Here is an 18,375-nt window from a genome sequence, read left to right on the forward strand (position 1 = left end):
TCTTTTGTTGTTCTTAAATGTTGTAGGGAGGTTCCTCTGACCATTTGGACTGCTTCAAATTTATTGATGTTCTGTTGCATCTCATGTGCCACCTTGAAACGGCATATACTTTCCATCAGGTCTATTCTGAATATCAAACAGTTTTTAGGATTTTACTCACCTTTAATCTACTTTTTATACTAATAAACTGTCATATAGTGTTTGCAACAAGGGCTGATCTAGCATCAGGGCGTTTTGAGTGCATGCAAAGGGTACTATGACAGCAACAGGCCATTTCATCCAAACTTGATGAAACCATTGAGTGTCCACTTGCCCAATGCAAGAGTGGGAGATACCTCATTGTATTGAACTACCTGGTGTCCATACTCTGCTTTATTAAAAGTATGATCACTTCTCTTAAAGTGATGACACCTAGGGGCAACTTCTTGTACTCATCCTTAGATTATCATTCTGAGTCCAACTGTAGTTTGCAAGAACTGAAACATTTTGATTTTTGCAAGTCACACTGTGTAAGATATAGGCTAAATAAAGAATAATTGAGTCCTCATTTGTATATATTACAAACACATATTACACTGTGTTCTTCATTTTATTGGAAGATGTTTTATTATTATAATAATATTTTATGGATGTGTGTATCAGACATCAAAGTGAAGTTCACTGTATAAAAATAAATCAGCTTAATAAAAAAGTAGTTTCCCAGTTATAGCTCACACAGCCTGGGTCCGTTTTCTCCAGTAGATCAGTAATTTTTTCAGTACATCAGTCTCATCCAGCTAGTTCCTACAAGACTATTACTCTACCATCTCGGCACTGTTCTAGCTCTGCCAAAACTGGCAGACTGCATCTCTGGCTGCCGGCAAACACTGAAGCCCTGTCACAGATTGTATAGTGTTATTCTTTTGGAAGGCTCACCCAGGCATTTACTTGTCGGCTCCGCCACTTAACCCAAAACCTGCAGGGTTGAGTAAAAATTTGCTGTTTTTGTATCTTTCATTGTACCCTCTATCTATTCACTCTCACAACGGCACAGAAAATCATAGCCCTGGCTCAGGTGCCACAGAGACACCCTCATAAAACTTTCAGAAATGACGGCATCTCAGTCAAAGCTGACTCATGGTACTTAGGATGCAAAAGCAGACTTTGGCATTTCAGACTAGCAGGGAAACAAGCACAATACACACTTAAGAGTTGATGGGAATGAGCCAAAAATAATTTAATGCCCTAAATGTAAAACATTTGTTTCTTGTTTTCCCAATGCACAAGTACAAGATATTATGAGAAGAGCTCCGACAGGCATTGAGAAACACAAGGACAGGGCTTATTGACCTCCTTAATATAATGCATCTGAAGCAGGTTATAGACATTGGTATATCATACCATTTCTGCATTTTAGTTGATGTAGAAATACCGGTGACTGGCACTAAAAAGCAGAATATAATGGTATTTTGATGCCACAGCCTCCCTTACATTTACTAATATTATGCATGACCATTTTAAGAGTATTGGTTATCCTAATATGGCCAGCAATGTAACCAGTAAGGTGGACAATTTTAATGCTAAGATAAGATCTGTAATTGACATATTTGTCCCAGAACAAATTGTTAAAAAATCCACCAGCACCAGAATACCTTGGAAGACTTGTGCTCTGTCTACACTTAGGAGGGCATGCTGCAAGGCTGAGAGTACATGGAGAAAAACAAAATTAACAGTTCACTACGAAATATTACTGGTGCATATTACTGAATACTGAAAAGCAGTATGACTAGAGAGGCAGTCCTATTTTTCTAAAATTCTAAATGAAAATGCAAGAAATTCAAGAGTTTTATTTTCTACTATCGATCATTTTCTAAACTGACTCAGCAGATTGCCTCCTGAATATTTCAAGCCAAAAATGAGAAACTTTTGCAGCATTCTTTAATTACAAAATAAACAATATTACAGTCCTCAAAGGCCTATACTGTTGAACCTTATGAAGCTCACTATAGTCAACTTAATTCCTTCACTAAAATAGCTTTACCTGAACTTTATAGAATAATTGATAGTTCCAACATGTTCTTTATTTTATTATATTTTATAACTTTAATTGAATTAACATGTAACATTCCATACAATCAAGTCAAAATTAACGAAACAAAATTTTCTTTATCTCATATGGGGATGAATTGAAAAAGGAGTCTTTCTCCCTAATATAGGTGCTTATTCTAAAATATTATTCATTACATCCTGCCAGGTTTTTAAAAAAAGTTTTGAACAGATCCTCTAAGAGAGAATTAGATTTTTTCCAATTTCAAATAGTATATAACGTCAGTTATCCACTGACTTAAAAGAGGTGGGTTAGAATTCTTCCAGTTGTGCAAGATAAGTCTAAGTGCTAGTAATGAAGTAAAGGCAATTACAGGCTGTTTGTCCTTCTCCACTTTAAGTCCATCTGGGAGTACACCAAACACAGCTGTTAGTGGATTAGGAGGGATTGTGATACCAAGGCTGTCTGAAAGGCATTTAAAGATTTTTGTCCAGAATGATGTTAATTTGGTACACAACCAGAACATGTGGCCTAGTGAAGCTGGAGGTTGACTGTGAGAAAGAAAAATCGATATTAAGCTATAATATTGTATGTACTAATAGTCAATAAGCCATTGTTTAAACTGCCTCTGCTAAATACATGTAAGCTAAAAAAGTAACTTGCAATATTTCTGTTAAACTGCTGACCTTTTAGTCTGTACTCAGGAAACTGTTAATCTTAACAAACATCTAGGATTGTAAAACAGCAACAGACTTTTTCACTTCATCTTTAGTGGTTGAACAAATGTGTTGTAATTTTTGGGCATATTACTGAATCCCCCCCCAAAGAATTGTGTAACCTTGTCACATGATAGGCTATCTCTGTAAGATGTAAACATTTCTGTTATAAAAAGGAAACTCACCCCCCCAAGATTGGGCTATTGCTGGTGACTGTCAGTGATCCTACCTGACAGGGCTGAAGTGGTCTCTCTGCCGCCAAGAATAAAGAAATTGCTTTTTATTTTATATTGGCTGTCTGCCTGTTGTTTGCCTCGAACCTTCATCCACAAATGCAATGTTCACAGGTTGGATCTTGCCCTGGAAACACTTTGTATAATTTAAAACAAGATAGATGTGCTCGATAAAAAATGTTAGGTTAAATAACTGAATGCTTTGCACATATGGAGCTGGAGTGAATTCTGTGCATGGCTGCCTTCCACTCTTTTTCTGAAATGTTGAGTAAGAGATCCTTTTCCCACTGTACTTTGGGATGTTTAAAAGGAAGGGACTTTAAAATGTTTTTAGATATTATAGAAATGCTGTCTGAGACCCCAAGACTAATCATTATCTCTTCTGGAATGGAAATAGATGAAAGGTGAGGAAAACTGGACAGACTTTGTATAGCAAAGTTTCCAATTCGGAAGTAATGGAAAAATTGTGTTGATGGGAAACTAAACTTAGAGTGTACTTGTTCAAAGGATGCAAAGACATTATTCATATACAAATCTCTAAATTATTTAATCCCATATTTTTTTCAAACATTAAAACTGTGTAAATTTGAGAGGGTGGAAAAAGGTAGTAGTCATGTAGGGGTGCCACAGATAAAATATTCTCTAACTTGAAGTGCTTCCTGCATTGGTTCCATATTCTGAGTGAATGAAGGACAATTAGGTTGTTAGTATATTGACAATACCTTGTGTTTACTGGTGTACAAAGCAAGTAATATAAAGAGGTATTGCAGGAGTTCATTTTTATTGAAGACCAAGCTTGTGTGTGTTCATCTGTTTGTGTCAGTGTCCAGGCTTTTATAACTTGTATGTCTGGCACCCAGTAATAAAACTGAAAACTAGGCAGAGCCATGCCGCGTTCAGATTTAGGTCATTGTAGGGGTGCCCTGTTTGATGTGTGAATATTTAGAATTCCAAATAAATAAGATTATCATTAAATCTAATTTGTTAAAAAAATATTTGTTAAAGTATATGGGGATGTTTTGAAATATAAACAGAAGCTTAAGGTGGATATTCATCTTGACAGTGTTAATTCTCCCTGCTAAAGTAAGATGGAGGGTAGACGATCTATGCACATTGTCATGTTTGTTGGGAAGGGTAATGTGCTTAATTATTGACCATTTCCATTTGTGAGCGGTTGTTGTGTTCAGAGATGCACGCTTTGTAACGTTTGTCCTTCCTAAGCCGCATTAGAGTAGGGCGTTCCCGATGTAGGTAGCGTATCTGCCACAAACACATAGAAAGAAGTTCATCCTGCCTGTTTAATCCTATGGTAGCATAGCCGGTAAGTTTATATTTGTAAAATGTTACCACTCTGTACTGCTACTTATAGTTTAAATCTGTTATCAAACTGTTTGCATACTAAATATTATATTTCTTTACTTGTAGTTTCACACCTGCTCTATTAATAAACTGGAAATTTGTACACCTTGCGTCAAGTCAGTCTCCGGGTCTTCATATTAATGAAGGGAGGAGTTTAGCTGCCTGAATATCTATTACGATGTAATAGTGAGATCAGAACACACGTCCTGTTTAATTTTGTCCATGCAGACAGCAAAATTTTGTTGAAAAAGAGCTTTATATTTACTTGTGATGTTTATGCCTAGATATTTAAACTGATCTGCAATGATAAAAGAGAAGGTGTCCAATCTAATCTGATTGATAGAGAATTTGTAACGGCCGACCCCTTACCCGGCTGGCAGCTCCACCTCCAAGACCTATGGCCTGGATAAATTACTGAGGTTGGGATTTAATTATCAAGCCGTACCTTTAACAAATTAAACTTTTCCCCACAATCGACGGTGTAAATAAAATAAGCACAAAAGAAAAGCAGATATGTAAACTTAAACTGATAAATTGTATTAAATGAAACAGAATAGCAAAACAAATACATATATATATATATATATATATATGTATATATATATATATATATATATATATATATATATTTTATATATATATATATAGTGAACGCTGTCCCGGACACAGACAGACAGACAGACATCGCTTTTGCACCCAACACACGTTTATTTACAATATTTACAAGTTATTTACATGCACACAAAGCCCAGTGCCTCCAGCACCAATCCCCCTCAATCCAGGCCTCACAGTCCTTTGTGCCTTCCTGGCCGCCTCCAGTCCTCTCTCTCCAGCTCCGTCTCTCTTCCACCCGACTTCCGCTCTCGACTGAAGGGAGGCGGCCCCTTAAATAGGAACCCGGATGGGCTCCAGCTGCTTCCCGGCACTCCTCCGCAGACACGCCCTAGAGTGACGGAAGTGCCGGCTGTGCACCCGGAAGCCCTCCGGGTGTCCCCTGTCTTCTTCCCCCCAGCACTTCATGGTGTGGCAGAAGTGTTGGGCTTCAGGGTTGTTCAGGCACCGGGGTGCTGCCTGGCGGTGGCCACGGGTCCCTACAGGGCTGGGCTTCCAAGCCCTCTCCCCATGGCCCCCAACGTAACCAGGGCGGTCGCCCCCTCGCGGTCTGGAGAAGGGACAAGCCCTCCTCCGGTCCTCCTCCACAGTGCCCCACAGCCAGTGAAGACATGTCGGTCCGAGCGGCACTTCCCAAGAGGGCAGCACGTACCCAGAGTGGGTCCTACTACGTACCCTGGGTCCATCACGGCACCCTGGGATACCCTACTTCGGCACCCCCTCCGCGGCCAACGCACCCCTCTGGTCTGCGCCACCCTCGCCTCCACCGTCCCCGCCAGCACCATCCGCTCTCCGGTGAGGAGTCCTCCCGCGGAGCGGCCCGTTCCAGGAGGGCAGGTTCCTAACGGCGTCGGTCCCAGTGCTCGTCGGGGCTTCGGTCCTGTGGAAAGACAAAAGGGAGGGCCAGAAGCACTGCCTGGACACTCGCACCGAGTGTCCCACCGGTTTCTGTATCGGCAGCACCCTCCCCCCCTACCGACAGCCCGCGACTTGCCTGTCTGGCTCCTCTGCCGCAGGTTCCATGCCTGTCCATTCGTCGTTGGCGGGACTGCTCTCGCAGGCGGCTCCTCCACTCGCCCAGGGGTTTCCCTCTGCCTCCGCAGAGGACGGCCCTTCACCGGACGCGCACACCCAGCGACACGTCCCATCCTATTGGAGGAACCGGCATTAACCCCTCGGTTCCTCCTTTTCCTTTTGGACGCACTGACGGTCTGGGTCTGAGCATGATGAAAGCTCAAACCCAGCCCCGTCTGCGTCCCTGCAGAGCGGCAGGAGACTGCCGCGAGCTTGGAGCACAGGGCGCTAGGACCCAGGACACTCATCCGCCCCTGTCCTGCCAGCCCATGCGATCTCTGTCTCCTCGCTTCCCGTGCAGCCTGAACCGCCGTGTGTCCGCTGTTGGAGGATCGCCTACTTGCTGCCGGTTACTCTTATTATCGTCAAGGCCGTTTTCAGCGAATCCTCCCTCATGCTGTACGGGGAGGGCATGACTTACCTACCCCGCCGTACTCTGCCGGCCAAAGGCTCTAGCGACGCGGCGTTCCTCCGGTCCACCCGGCGTCTCCGAAGACGTGACCGCCTTCCCCTTCAGATTCTCCAGCTGGACGGCGAGAGCACTACACATCTGTAAGAAAGGCGACTCTGTGGGCCGAAGGGACTCCTCCGGCTCGCGCAGAGCCACCGGCGAAAACAGGAAGACAGACGTCGGTGGGCTTACCTGTCCATCAGTCGCACCCGTTGTCTGCCTCCTGTGGGCCACTCCCTCTGGCCCAATAGGGTCTCTTCCCGGCACGAGACTGGCATTCCTTTTTCCCGCCTCTGTACCGTCATTGGCGGGCACACAAGACACACCTGCCAATCCAGTGTCTGTCAGCGGGCTTGACCTCCGGCCCGCAGCCATCTTGTCTCCCCTTCTCTGGGTGCGGTGGCGTGCCTCCTGGCAGCCTCGCAGCTGCTGCGATTCTTTGAGCTGCAGCGGCTCCGATTTCGCAGCCTCCTCCGCTGCCACCCTCGCGCTGCCAACAGCCCGTGGCCCAGCGTGCTCCTGCCACAGACACGCATCCGGATAGTCCCTCCTGTGGGAAACAAGGTAAGTTCAACCCCGAAGGGCCGTTTACTGCAGAGCAGGGCACTCACCTCCCGGATCCCGTCACTCTGAGGCCCCTGACTCGGTGTGGCCTTCTGTGTCGCCACGCCGGCCTGGCCGTCCATCCTGACAGAGAGACTTTCGGGGCCTGCTGCACTCTGGCAATGCCCGTTCTCCTTCCTCCGCACCCGGGGATGGCCATTCTGCGGTCCGGCGCCAGTCCAAGGGGTAAACTGCTCCTGCGGGATTGTGCACGTGCCGCTCCCGCGGCGAGTGTGTGGGGTCCACTGCTGCGCTGGGCCGTCCACAGAATGATTTTCCTTTAACGCAGGTCCCCACCTCGACCCAGGTGGACCATCCTGCCGGCTACGCCACTGTGAACGCTGGCCCAGACACAGACAAACGGACATCGCTTTTGCACCCAACAAATGTTTATTTTCAATATTTACAACTTATTTACGTGCACACAAACCCCAGTGCCTCCAGCACCAATCCCCCTCAATCCAGGCCTCACAGTCCTTTGTGCCTTCCTGGCCGCCTGCAGTCCTCTCTCTCCAGCTTCGTCTCTCTTCCACCCGACTTCCACTCTCGACTGAAGGGAGGAGGCCCCTTAAATAGGAACCCGGATGGGCTCCAGCTGCTTCCCGGCACTCCTCCGCAGACACACCCCAGTGTGGCGGAAGTGCCGGCTGTGCACCCGGAAGCCCTCTGGGTGTCCCTTGTCTTCTTCCAGGGTTGTTCAGGCACCGGGGCGCCTCCTGGCGGTGGCCACGGGTCCCTACAGGGCTGGGCTTCCAAGCCCTCTACCCGTGGCCCCCAACGTAACCAGGGCGGTTGCCCCCTCGCAGTCTGGAGGAGGTACAAGCCCTCCCCTGGTCCTTCTGGGCATCCAGGCCGGGCTCCAGCCCCGGCCGGATGCCACAATCTATACTAATAAAAGGCAAAGCCCTCACTGACTGACTCACTCACTCACTGACTCATCACTAATTCTCCAACTTCCCGTGTAGGTAGAAGGCTGAAATTTGGCAGGCTTATTCCTTACAGCTTACTTACAAAAGTTAAGCAGGTTTCATTTCGAAATTATACACGTAACGGTCATAACGGTCGATAACGGTCGACAACGTCCGCCATGTTGAGCTTTCTTATTCATGGCCCCATCTTCACGAAATTTGGTAGGCGGCTTCCCTGCGCTAACCGAAACCAATGTACGTACGTTTTTCAGTGGTATGACGCCACTGTCAGCCGCCATATTGAATTTTCTAACGTCAGAAATTCTCCAACTTCCCATGTAGATAGAAGGCTGAAATTTGGTACTTATTTCGGTGGTATGATGCCACTGTGGGCCGCCATATTGAACTTTTCAACAGTCTTTGTTACTTATGGGCCCATCTTCAAGAAATTTGGTACGCGGGTTCCCAACGCTAACTGAATCCTACTTACGTACATATATATGTCCATAGCCTGCAGCTCGGTCACCGTGTGAGGCGGCGTTGGGTCCCTCATCCCAATGCCTCCCACGTTGTTGGCTGCCTTCCTATATAAGGCTATCCGTCGCTCCAGTCTCTACATTCCCTTCCTTGCTTTGCCACGGGATTCACGTCTCCCTGCTGATAACTACAGCCTTTTTAGTTAATCCACGGCTTCTCCGCCGTTTTATTGTTCATTTATTACGATTATAGTTATTGTGTAGGTATTTTAGACTTACTGTACATTGTTCAGATACCCATTTCCTTTATCATTCCAACTGTACCCGCATTAACATGTCTATCGAGGTGATCACCATTGATCAAACAACTGTCACTTACCGAGTGGTTTCCATGCCCGGAGATGGCACCTACCTTTTCCATTCTCTTTGATACATATTGCACGGCCATATCAGACTCACTCTTGATATCCGGAGGAACGTTGTGTCTTATGTATTGAATGACTGGGACAGGTTCAAGGTGTGGACTGATGGTACAGGAGATACAGTAATTATACTACACAGGAGCACTATAAGAGTTAAATGCTTAAGCCCTTCACCTATGCATCTGCATGTGAGTTGATGGCTGCCGCTGAATTGTTCGTGTACTGAAATGGCCAAATATTTTACACCTTGGACAACCGCCAATGCCTCTTAAACATCTTAGATTCACAGGTGCCGATTTCAGTAGTGGACACTTTGATGTTTATGAATGTTTAAACTCTCAAAAGCTGGATGTGAAGTTATCGATGAAACTGGTTGTATACTTACAATGCTTGACAGATGCTGAATGTCACTTCAACACAAGTCCTACAAATACTGTCGTAATTGAAACAAACCATGAAACTCAAACCGATTATTACAGCAGCAATCCAAGCTGTGAGATTTGAGACAAGATTACTTTTCACATGGCCAACTGTACATTGCATGCTTTAGAGTAAGATCAGCACACAGCTTGGTCATATTACAACCGGAGGGCCAAACTCAAAATGTGGTATACAAAGAGATCCTTAACAAATAATTATTGGTATATTTTCCCTCAGTTTAAAAAGGTTTAATTTTCTTCTTAATAAAACTTTTAGGGCACTACTTCGCAGCTGCGAAGCGTGGGTATTTTGCTAGTATATATATATATATATATCCCTCCACCAAAGCAACAACGTGACAACAACCTATATGAATATAACAAACCCTCCCTTGCCCTTGTAACATATAACAAACAACACGAATAACAAAAATGAATGAGATACGGAAATGAACGGTCATGAACTTGAGTCTGAGTAACTATTGTCCTGAATGCAGATAACTGGTTAACCGATATACAGTATATTGCCGAAAATGCAGTTTTTAATCAGTTAAATAATAGTTTGAATAAGCACACCATTCTTGATAAGTTTCACTCAGGTTTTAGACTAAATTACAGTACAGAGACTACATTGGTTAAAGTAGTTAATGACCTATGGGTTAATGCTAATGGAGGCAATATATCTATTCTCATTCTTTTAGAATTGAGTGCAGTATTCAACACCACAGACTACAGTGTTCTTATTAATCGCCCAGCCAATGGGTTAGTCTATCTGGTACTGCCCTAAATTAGTTTTAGTCTCATTTAACACACAGGACATTTTTGTTAGTTATGGTGATTGTAGCTGAAGGATCCATGATACTTCATATGGGGCCCACTATTATTTTCAATTTACATGCTTCCATTAGGCCAGATTTCCTCGAAACACAAGGTATGCTACCATAGTTATGCAGACAATATACAGATTTACTTGTCTATAGAACCTGATGACACTGACTGTCTGTGCCCATTGATCCAATGTCTGTATTTTTGTACTGAATGGATGAAAAGTAATTTTCTCAAGCTAAATAAGGAAAAAACAGAAATTTTAGTTGTTGGGGGAAAATGGAAAGATTGAAGATGTTAGAAATAAAATCGACCCCTTGGCTTTCAAAGTCAAGGCTGAAGTTAAGAAGTGTGTTATGATCATGAACTTTAAATCACACATTAACTATATAACTAGAACTGCATGAGATATATTGCAAACATTACACCTCTTATACCATTGCAAGGCGCTGAAAAATTAATGTGCATTTTTGTTTTTAGTTGACTAGATTACTGTAATGCTCTCTTAATAGTGCTACCTAAGAAAGACAGCAACTGGTTGGAGTTACCTCAAAATGCTGCAGCTTGAAGAATCTTATCCAGCACAAGAAAGTCTGAATACATCTCCCTGATTTTAGCATTGTTACATTGGTTACCTGTGTCCTTTATAATATATTTTAAAATACTGTTAATGGTATACAGAGCTCTAAATAATCTTGCCTCCCTCCTTTATTCCCAGTCGTAACCTTAGATCGTCTAACACTGGTTTGCTTATTATACTGAGAGCTAAGTATAAAACAAGTGGTGAGGTGGCTTATTGTTGTTATGCATCAAAAACGTGGAACACTTTACCAGTAATACCACTGATTAATTAAAAAAAAACTATTAAAAACCCATTTTTTCAGGTTGTCCTTTTCTTAATTATTTTTTTTCTAACAGATTATATATGCATTGCTACAACATATACTTCATTGATGTGCTATCATTATTAATCCCTGTTTTTTTTTTCAGTTTCCCTGTGGCCATCACCACCTGATTACAGTACTGTACAGCCACTTGTAATGATGAAATGAAAGAAGATACTCTGTCTACGTGACCAAATGCATCAAATTAATTAATATTGATATTAATAAATAATAAGACTGACTTTAGTACCTTTAAGTTATGTAGAAAGCTCAGTGGGGACTGGGAGATCTTTTGGCCTAGAAACTCTGCAGATTTTGCTTTTTTCTCCAGCATCTCACCCCTGGAGTTTTTTTTGTTTTCTTCTCACCTCCCTGGCCATGTGACCAAAGATCAGACTTATTTTAATGAACTTAATAAACTTATCTTCAAATTAGGATTCTACTGCTAGTATATTTGTGTTATGTAAGTGCATACTGAGTCTTTATAATTTATTTTTTATATATTATTTATTTATATATATATATATATATATATATATATATATATATATATATATATATATATATATATATATCTATATCTAACTGGCTGTTTTTTCTCTTGTAACACTTCTTTTATATTGTGTAAAGCACCTTGAGCTACATTCCTTGTATGAAAATGTGCTATAGAAAAAAATGTTCTTGTTGATAAAAGGGGAACCAAGAGTCCTCAGTTTTTTGTAAGGTCCACTTACATGGGTGAGTGAGAAGGCTCAACTATCAACTGGGGACTTGGTTCCTAGCTTGCTCCTGAAGTTTGATGCTTCAGGGACTGTACTGACCCCATCAATACCCTGCATTGAATTAAGCAAATTTGGGAATGGTACGTATGCCACTAGCATATAATGTACACATATGTATATGGTGTCCATTGGAGATGCATAGCAATACCTTTAATACAGAGTAAATAAAGTTAAGAATGTACTGTGTTCTTTATTTACTGTTACCAATTTTTTTATTTTTAAAATTAAAATACCACCATAAACAAAATAAAATAAATTTCCTAAGCTTTTTGTGCTACAACAAGCATATTTTTGCATGTATTTTTTCATGATATTTTTCTTTTCTAAAAACGGTATATTTTCTGAAACTGGTTATTCTATTCTCCAGTATACGGTGACTAGGAGGAGGGGTTTTGCAGCTATGAAGTTGTAGAATTAAATAGGAGAAATAAATCAGTGAATACTGACATTTCATGAATTTGCAGTACCACATACACCTACAGTTTACCAGGAGGCAACATAGCAAGTCTAGAAAGTAAAATGTGAGATGACCTACTTTAAATTTAGGAAATATAAATGACATTTCATCATGTGTCCTTAAGGGGTTAATAAAGGAAGGATTAGTTGAAGTATATTTAAATTTAACAATATATGAAACAATTTTAATATAGATTAGCCTTGTGCAGGAAATCACTTTGAATGAAGACATTTTCCAAATACAACATAATTAGGAAAAGTCATAATAGAAAGTCCGACTATGTGCATCAAAGTTATTTGCTTTTCTTGGTTTGCTATGCAGTTGTTTTTCTTTACCTCATAATATAAGACAAAGGAAAATTGTTACTTTTTGAATACAATTTTTCTAAATTAATGGCATTTCTGAAATTTCTATAAAATACTCTAAGTAAATTTTTAGTAAGTGGGAATTTACTTATTTATTTTAAAAGCTTATCTCTGGTTTCTCTTCACTACTGTATATGACAAGCTGTCTTAATATATTATTGAACCTAATTTGGATTAATGAAAACAAGCATAACATAGGTTTGTTCTTCTACTTCTTTGTCAGTATTGACATTATAATGTTCTGTATTCAAAGCATGTCTCCTTTAAGTGGTTAGTGCTAGTGAAGTGTGAATGCATCACTTGATTCAGTTTGACAGCCATGCTAGTGAAAAAATAGAAGTCTCAGTGTACCTCAAAGACTGGAGATGGACTATTCTAATTTAGGCTACAATCTTTTTTTTTTTTTAATGCACTTATCTTTCATGCACAAAACACCTTCCAGATGAAACTGAATAAGAATGTAGAAGATAATATTTCCCATAGCACTATCTGTATTAAGGATCAGTTCTGTTTCACTCAAAATAAATGGTGCTCAGAAAACTGTTTAAATGTAACTTTTAGTTAATAGTGAAATAAAACATGACATATCAAATTAATTGCATCACCTAATAAAGAATCATAGCATTTTAGTTTATTAAAAATGATGACAGAATTGATATAAGGCTGACAAGACAGTAATGAAGAATTCATAATATGCAGTTATGCATTTTTTATAAAATCCAAACAACTTTGAGAACATGAAGCTATAATTTATTAAGTATGGTACATACAAATCAACAACAAAGAGAGTTGATACTACTACTACTATTACCACAGGGAAGGATAACTGCTTACAGTATATGCTTAAAATATTCTGTAAATGATATCAGGCCAAAATAAAATTGAAGGCATTTTTGACATTCTTTATTCTCACAGTGACTGGAATCCATAAAGGTGCAACAGTATTTACTGAGGTTTCCAGTTGGAAAATGAAGATTCTACTTTTGTACATGTTATATCTTTTTACCATAACAGATAATCATTTCACAATGTTGCCTTTAAAATAACAATTATAATGATCTATTATATATGTTAAATTTTATGCAAAATATTAGGTTATATTTTTTAATTAACTAAATTGCTGCAACGGTTTTTTTTTCAGATTGTAGTTTAGACATATTTAAACTAAACAGTAAAATAATATTTACCTCATAGTATATAAAAGTGTCCCATCATCTTGAATTCTGAGCAGTTTATTAGGCATTGTCATATTGTGGGCCACAGACTTCTTCCCATTATGAAAAAAAGTATCGGGAGTCCAAATTTTACTGGCCATCAAGTTGTTTAGTCGAAGAATGTTCATAGGTCCTTTAAATTTTAATCTTTCATCTTTCCAGCTTTGTCTAAAGAAGACATCTATTGTGTATTCCTGTCAAAAGAAGTCAAAGTAGATATTAGATTACTGTTAAAAACATATCCTGTAAATGAAAAAATCAGTCATAGTAGCATTACATTAACTGCTTTCATGAACAAGATGGTGACCACACACAACTAAATGCTAGCTGTATCTTTGCAGCTGGCAGATCACAATAGGCCTTAGCTTGAAAGTCTTGTCATGGTCAACATAAGTGTAGTGTATAATGGAAATGCTGAAAGGCAAAGCAGGATTTAGAGTATTTCACTTAGTGAGAAAGTACAGCTTTTGACTCCCATTAGAAAAAAAACTTGCCTTTTTGATAATGATTCAATAACAAAAGTCTTTTGAGAAATGTGTAAGCTCTGCTAAGAAAAAAGTATTAGATGGGTGCACATTTTGGGTGCGAAGAAGGGAAGTGCTGCTTTTCTGAAACATTTGTAAAGAGCTCAGTTTATTTGCTGAAATCGACACTTTGAGAGAAGCCTCTGACACTTTCATAGACATTTTTATGCTGCTTAGCTGCTGGACACTTACCAAGCAGATTTCTCTCCAGAAACAAAAAAACTAAAAATGTTTTCTTTTCATTGTTCATCCATCCATCCATCTATCCATCTTCTTCCGCTTATCCGAGGTCAGGTCATGGGGCAGCAGCTTGAGCAGAGATGCCCAGACTTCACTCTCCCCGGCCACTTATTCTAGCTCTTCCGGGAGAATCCCAAGGAGTTCCCAGGCCAGCCGGGAGACATAGTCCCTCCAGCATGTCCTGGGTCTTCCCTGGGGCCTCCTCCCAGTTGGACAGGACCGGAACACCTCGCCAGGGAGACATCCAGGAGGCATCCTGATCAGATGCCCGAGCCACCTCATCTGACTCCTCTCGATGCGGAGGAGCAGCGGCTCTACTCTGAGCTCCTCCCGGACAACTGAGCTTCTCATCCTATCTTTAAGGGAAAGCCCAGACACCCTGCAGAGGTAACTCATTTCAGCCGCTTGTATTCGCAATCTCGTTCTTTCGGTCACTACCCATAGCTCATGACCATAGGTGAGGGTAGGAACGTAGATCAACTGGTAAATTGAGAGCTTTGCTTTATGATTCAGCTCCTTTTTCACCACGACAGACCGATCCAGAGCATGCATCACTGTGGATGCCGCACCGATCCGCCTGTCGATCTCACACTCCATTCTTCCCTCACTCGTAAACAAGACCTTGAGATACTTGAACTCCTGCACTTGGGGCAGGATCTCACCTCCAACCCTGAGAGGGCACTCCACCCTTTTCCGGCTGAGGACCATATGCACAAACAACAGTTAGGACCCATTCCCCCACCCGAAGGCGGGGGGAGGCTACCCTCTCGTCCACCGGGATAAACCCCAATGTACAGCATCCAAGTCGGGGGGCAATAAGTATGCCCACACCCGCTCGGCGCCTCTCACCAGGGGCATTTCCAGAGTGGTAGAGAGTCCAGCCCCTCTCAAGGAGATTGGTTCCAGAGTCCATGCTGTGCGTCGAGGTGAGCCCGACTATATCTAGCCAGAACCTCTCAACCTTGTGCACTAGCTCAGGCTCCTTCCCCTTCAGAGAGGTGACATTCCACATCCCAAGAGTCAGCTTCTGTAGTCGTGGATTGGACTGCCAAGGTCCCCGCTTTCGGCCACCACCCAACTCACACTGCACCCGGCCTCCTTGGCCCCTCCCATAGGTGGTGAGCCCATGGGAAGGTGGAGCCACATTGCCTTTTCAGGCTGTGCCCGGCCGAGCCCCATGGGTGCAGGCCCGGCCACCATGTGCTCGCCATTGAGCCCCACCTCCAGGCCTGGTTCCAGAGGGGGGCGCCAGTGACCCGTGTCCAGATGAGGGAAAACGCTGTCCAAATTTTTTATTCAACATAGAAGGTCTACTGAACCGCTCTTTGACTCATCCCTCACCTAGGACCAGTTTGCCTTGGGTGGCCCTACCAGGGGCATAAAGCCTCAGACAACAGAGCTCCTAGTATCATTGGGAAACGCAAACTCCTCCACCATGATAAAGTGGCAGTTCGAGGAGGGGTTTCATTGTTCAATTAAGGATATATAATATGTAACTAAGAAACTGGACCATCTGGAACTAAATTAACATTGCATGAACCCACCCAGCAGGTTGTATAACTGTTTTTATTGACTTACATTTGCTGCTGTTGGTTTTGATGCCAATAAATATAATTTTGAAATGAAAGCTTAAATCAACATCTTTAATTTCTATTTACTTAACTGAGAAGCTATATTGTCCATTCCTTGTCTAGCTGATGTCTGTGAAGGGCACTTGTGAACACTCTTGTGAAGCCCTACAGTATATTGGTGGTAAATTCAGGTTGAAATAAAACTCAGTCAGTCAGTCATTTCCTAACCCGCTGTATCCTAACACAAGGTCACGGAGGTCTGCCATAGCCAATCCCAGTCAACACAGAGTGCAAGGCAGGAACAAATCCTGGACAGGGTACCAGCACACCTCAGTGCGCACACACACACACACACCAATCACACACTAGGGACAATTTAGGATCTTCAATGCACCTAACCTGCATGTCTTTAGACTGTGGGAGGAAACCGGAGCACCCAGAGGAAACCCACGCAGACAAGAGGAGAAACTCATGAAATAAAAGATTGGAAGTAAAAACAATCCCGGTCTGCAATCAGACTGGCATTAGATTACACAAGTGTTAAATACATGGGGAACAACACAGTGATAGTGAGAGACATAAAAGATAACAGACAACTGTTATATACCTGGTTTTGACATATTGCCTTATTCCCTCATTAAGAAAAGAACTTGAGAGGTTACTTTATACCTTTCGTATTAGGTAAATGTCACAGTTGATTTGATAAAACAAGATAAAACAGTAAATTTTTCCATCTAACCATTCTACCCTACATGGTATGCCAATTCATTAACAATAAATTAAAGCTATTAATGAAATACTAGTGATACATTTCCCAATAACACTGAAGAAATAATATTTCTACATTCATTCTTCCTAATCTGGAGCAGAGTCATAGGCAGCCACAAAAATAGAACAACAAGTTCTTAACCATCTTTCCCAGATATCAATCTTGACTCTATAACAAAATTATGTAAATTTTGAATTGTCTAGTTATAAAGAAATGGGAACATACATTTCACTTTCTAACTTACGAAAATGTTGAAAGAACATTTTGCTTTCAAGGAAATAAGTCTTGGATAACAGAGAAATGTCTTTTAGTCATCTGCCCATATATCAGAAAATGTATAGTATATTCTGTGCAAGGCCAGCATTTTTAAGACTAACTTTTTACTGATTGGCAGATTGCCTCTCTTCTACAGAAAATATTTATATCATAAAAAAATCATAATTGATGAGATTACATAAAATAAAATATAATCATATAAAAGTAAAGTAAAAATGAAAGTAAAATGTATTCTGATTTTGCATTTCAATATCTGTCATAAGAAAAATAATTTTGGAATTTGACAACTTAATACTTAATAAACATTTCAAAGAATAAATAAACTATAAGGTTTAACATATTCATTATTTTTCTTAACGTTCTGATATATTACATACAACAGAAGCATGTATCCTTAACATTTCTGTAATGTGATGTCAACCTACAACCTGCTTTACTTTGCAAAGTTCAGTTTTTCTACTATGAATGTTATGCTTGTCTTATTCAAAATAGCTTTGCTCTAGGAAAACAAAGTTAAGGTGTGAAGAGGAGGTGATGTGAGGTTCTTTCAAACTGGTGATAATCTACTTTCTTACCATCTTAAAATTAACCTTGCATCATTTGTGCAGTATTTGAAATTATACAGCAAAAATGATAATGTGTGTAAATGGTTAATTAATACAATCTATTTCCTTCACCTATTTTGGAGTAACTGCACAATCAGCTGAAATTAAGAAAATCCAGACTGAGTGAAATTAAACACAGGCCTTAAAAACTGTACTTTTCTTAACTTTCTTTTGGATGTTGTTGCCATTTACCCTTTCTTGTTTGCCTCTTCTGCATAATTTTGTTTCCAAGAAGATACACCAGTTTTTATACAAGCCCATATACCGTGTTTCTAAGATGCCAATCAAATTTTCACAAGCTCCCCTTATCACTGGTGTAATGAATTCAGGAAACCATTCCTTTTTCTGTGTTTAGGTTTATTCATATGTTTGAAAAATTTCAAGGGCTGCCTTATTCTTCTTATCAACGATACTGTCGCCACTAACATTACCATTATTTAAGATATAATTTTTGTTGAGGCGATACTAAGACAACTATATCTAAACATAGAAGTGTGCTGATAATGCAAAGAAGTCAACTCTAATAAGAGCTAGAGAGTCCATCAAAAAGAATCAGGTGCAATA

At 41.0% G+C, this 18,375-nt stretch overlaps 1 protein-coding gene across 3 annotated transcripts in view; it reads right to left on the reverse strand.

The window, feature by feature from the left end:
• Nucleotides 1–18,375, reverse strand: part of LOC120527686 (gamma-aminobutyric acid receptor subunit alpha-2-like) — a 377,740-nt gene that overhangs the window by 184,053 nt on the left and 175,312 nt on the right. For all 3 annotated transcript variants that reach the window (XM_039751381.1, XM_039751382.1, XM_039751383.1), the window contains exon 5: nucleotides 13,800–14,020. In XM_039751381.1, the coding sequence (XP_039607315.1) occupies nucleotides 13,800–14,020 (221 nt within the window). The remainder of the gene's footprint in view (nucleotides 1–13,799; nucleotides 14,021–18,375) is intronic.

This window comes from Polypterus senegalus, chromosome 4, assembly GCF_016835505.1.
Source record: "Polypterus senegalus isolate Bchr_013 chromosome 4, ASM1683550v1, whole genome shotgun sequence".
Taxonomy (NCBI): Eukaryota; Metazoa; Chordata; class Cladistia; order Polypteriformes; family Polypteridae; genus Polypterus; species Polypterus senegalus.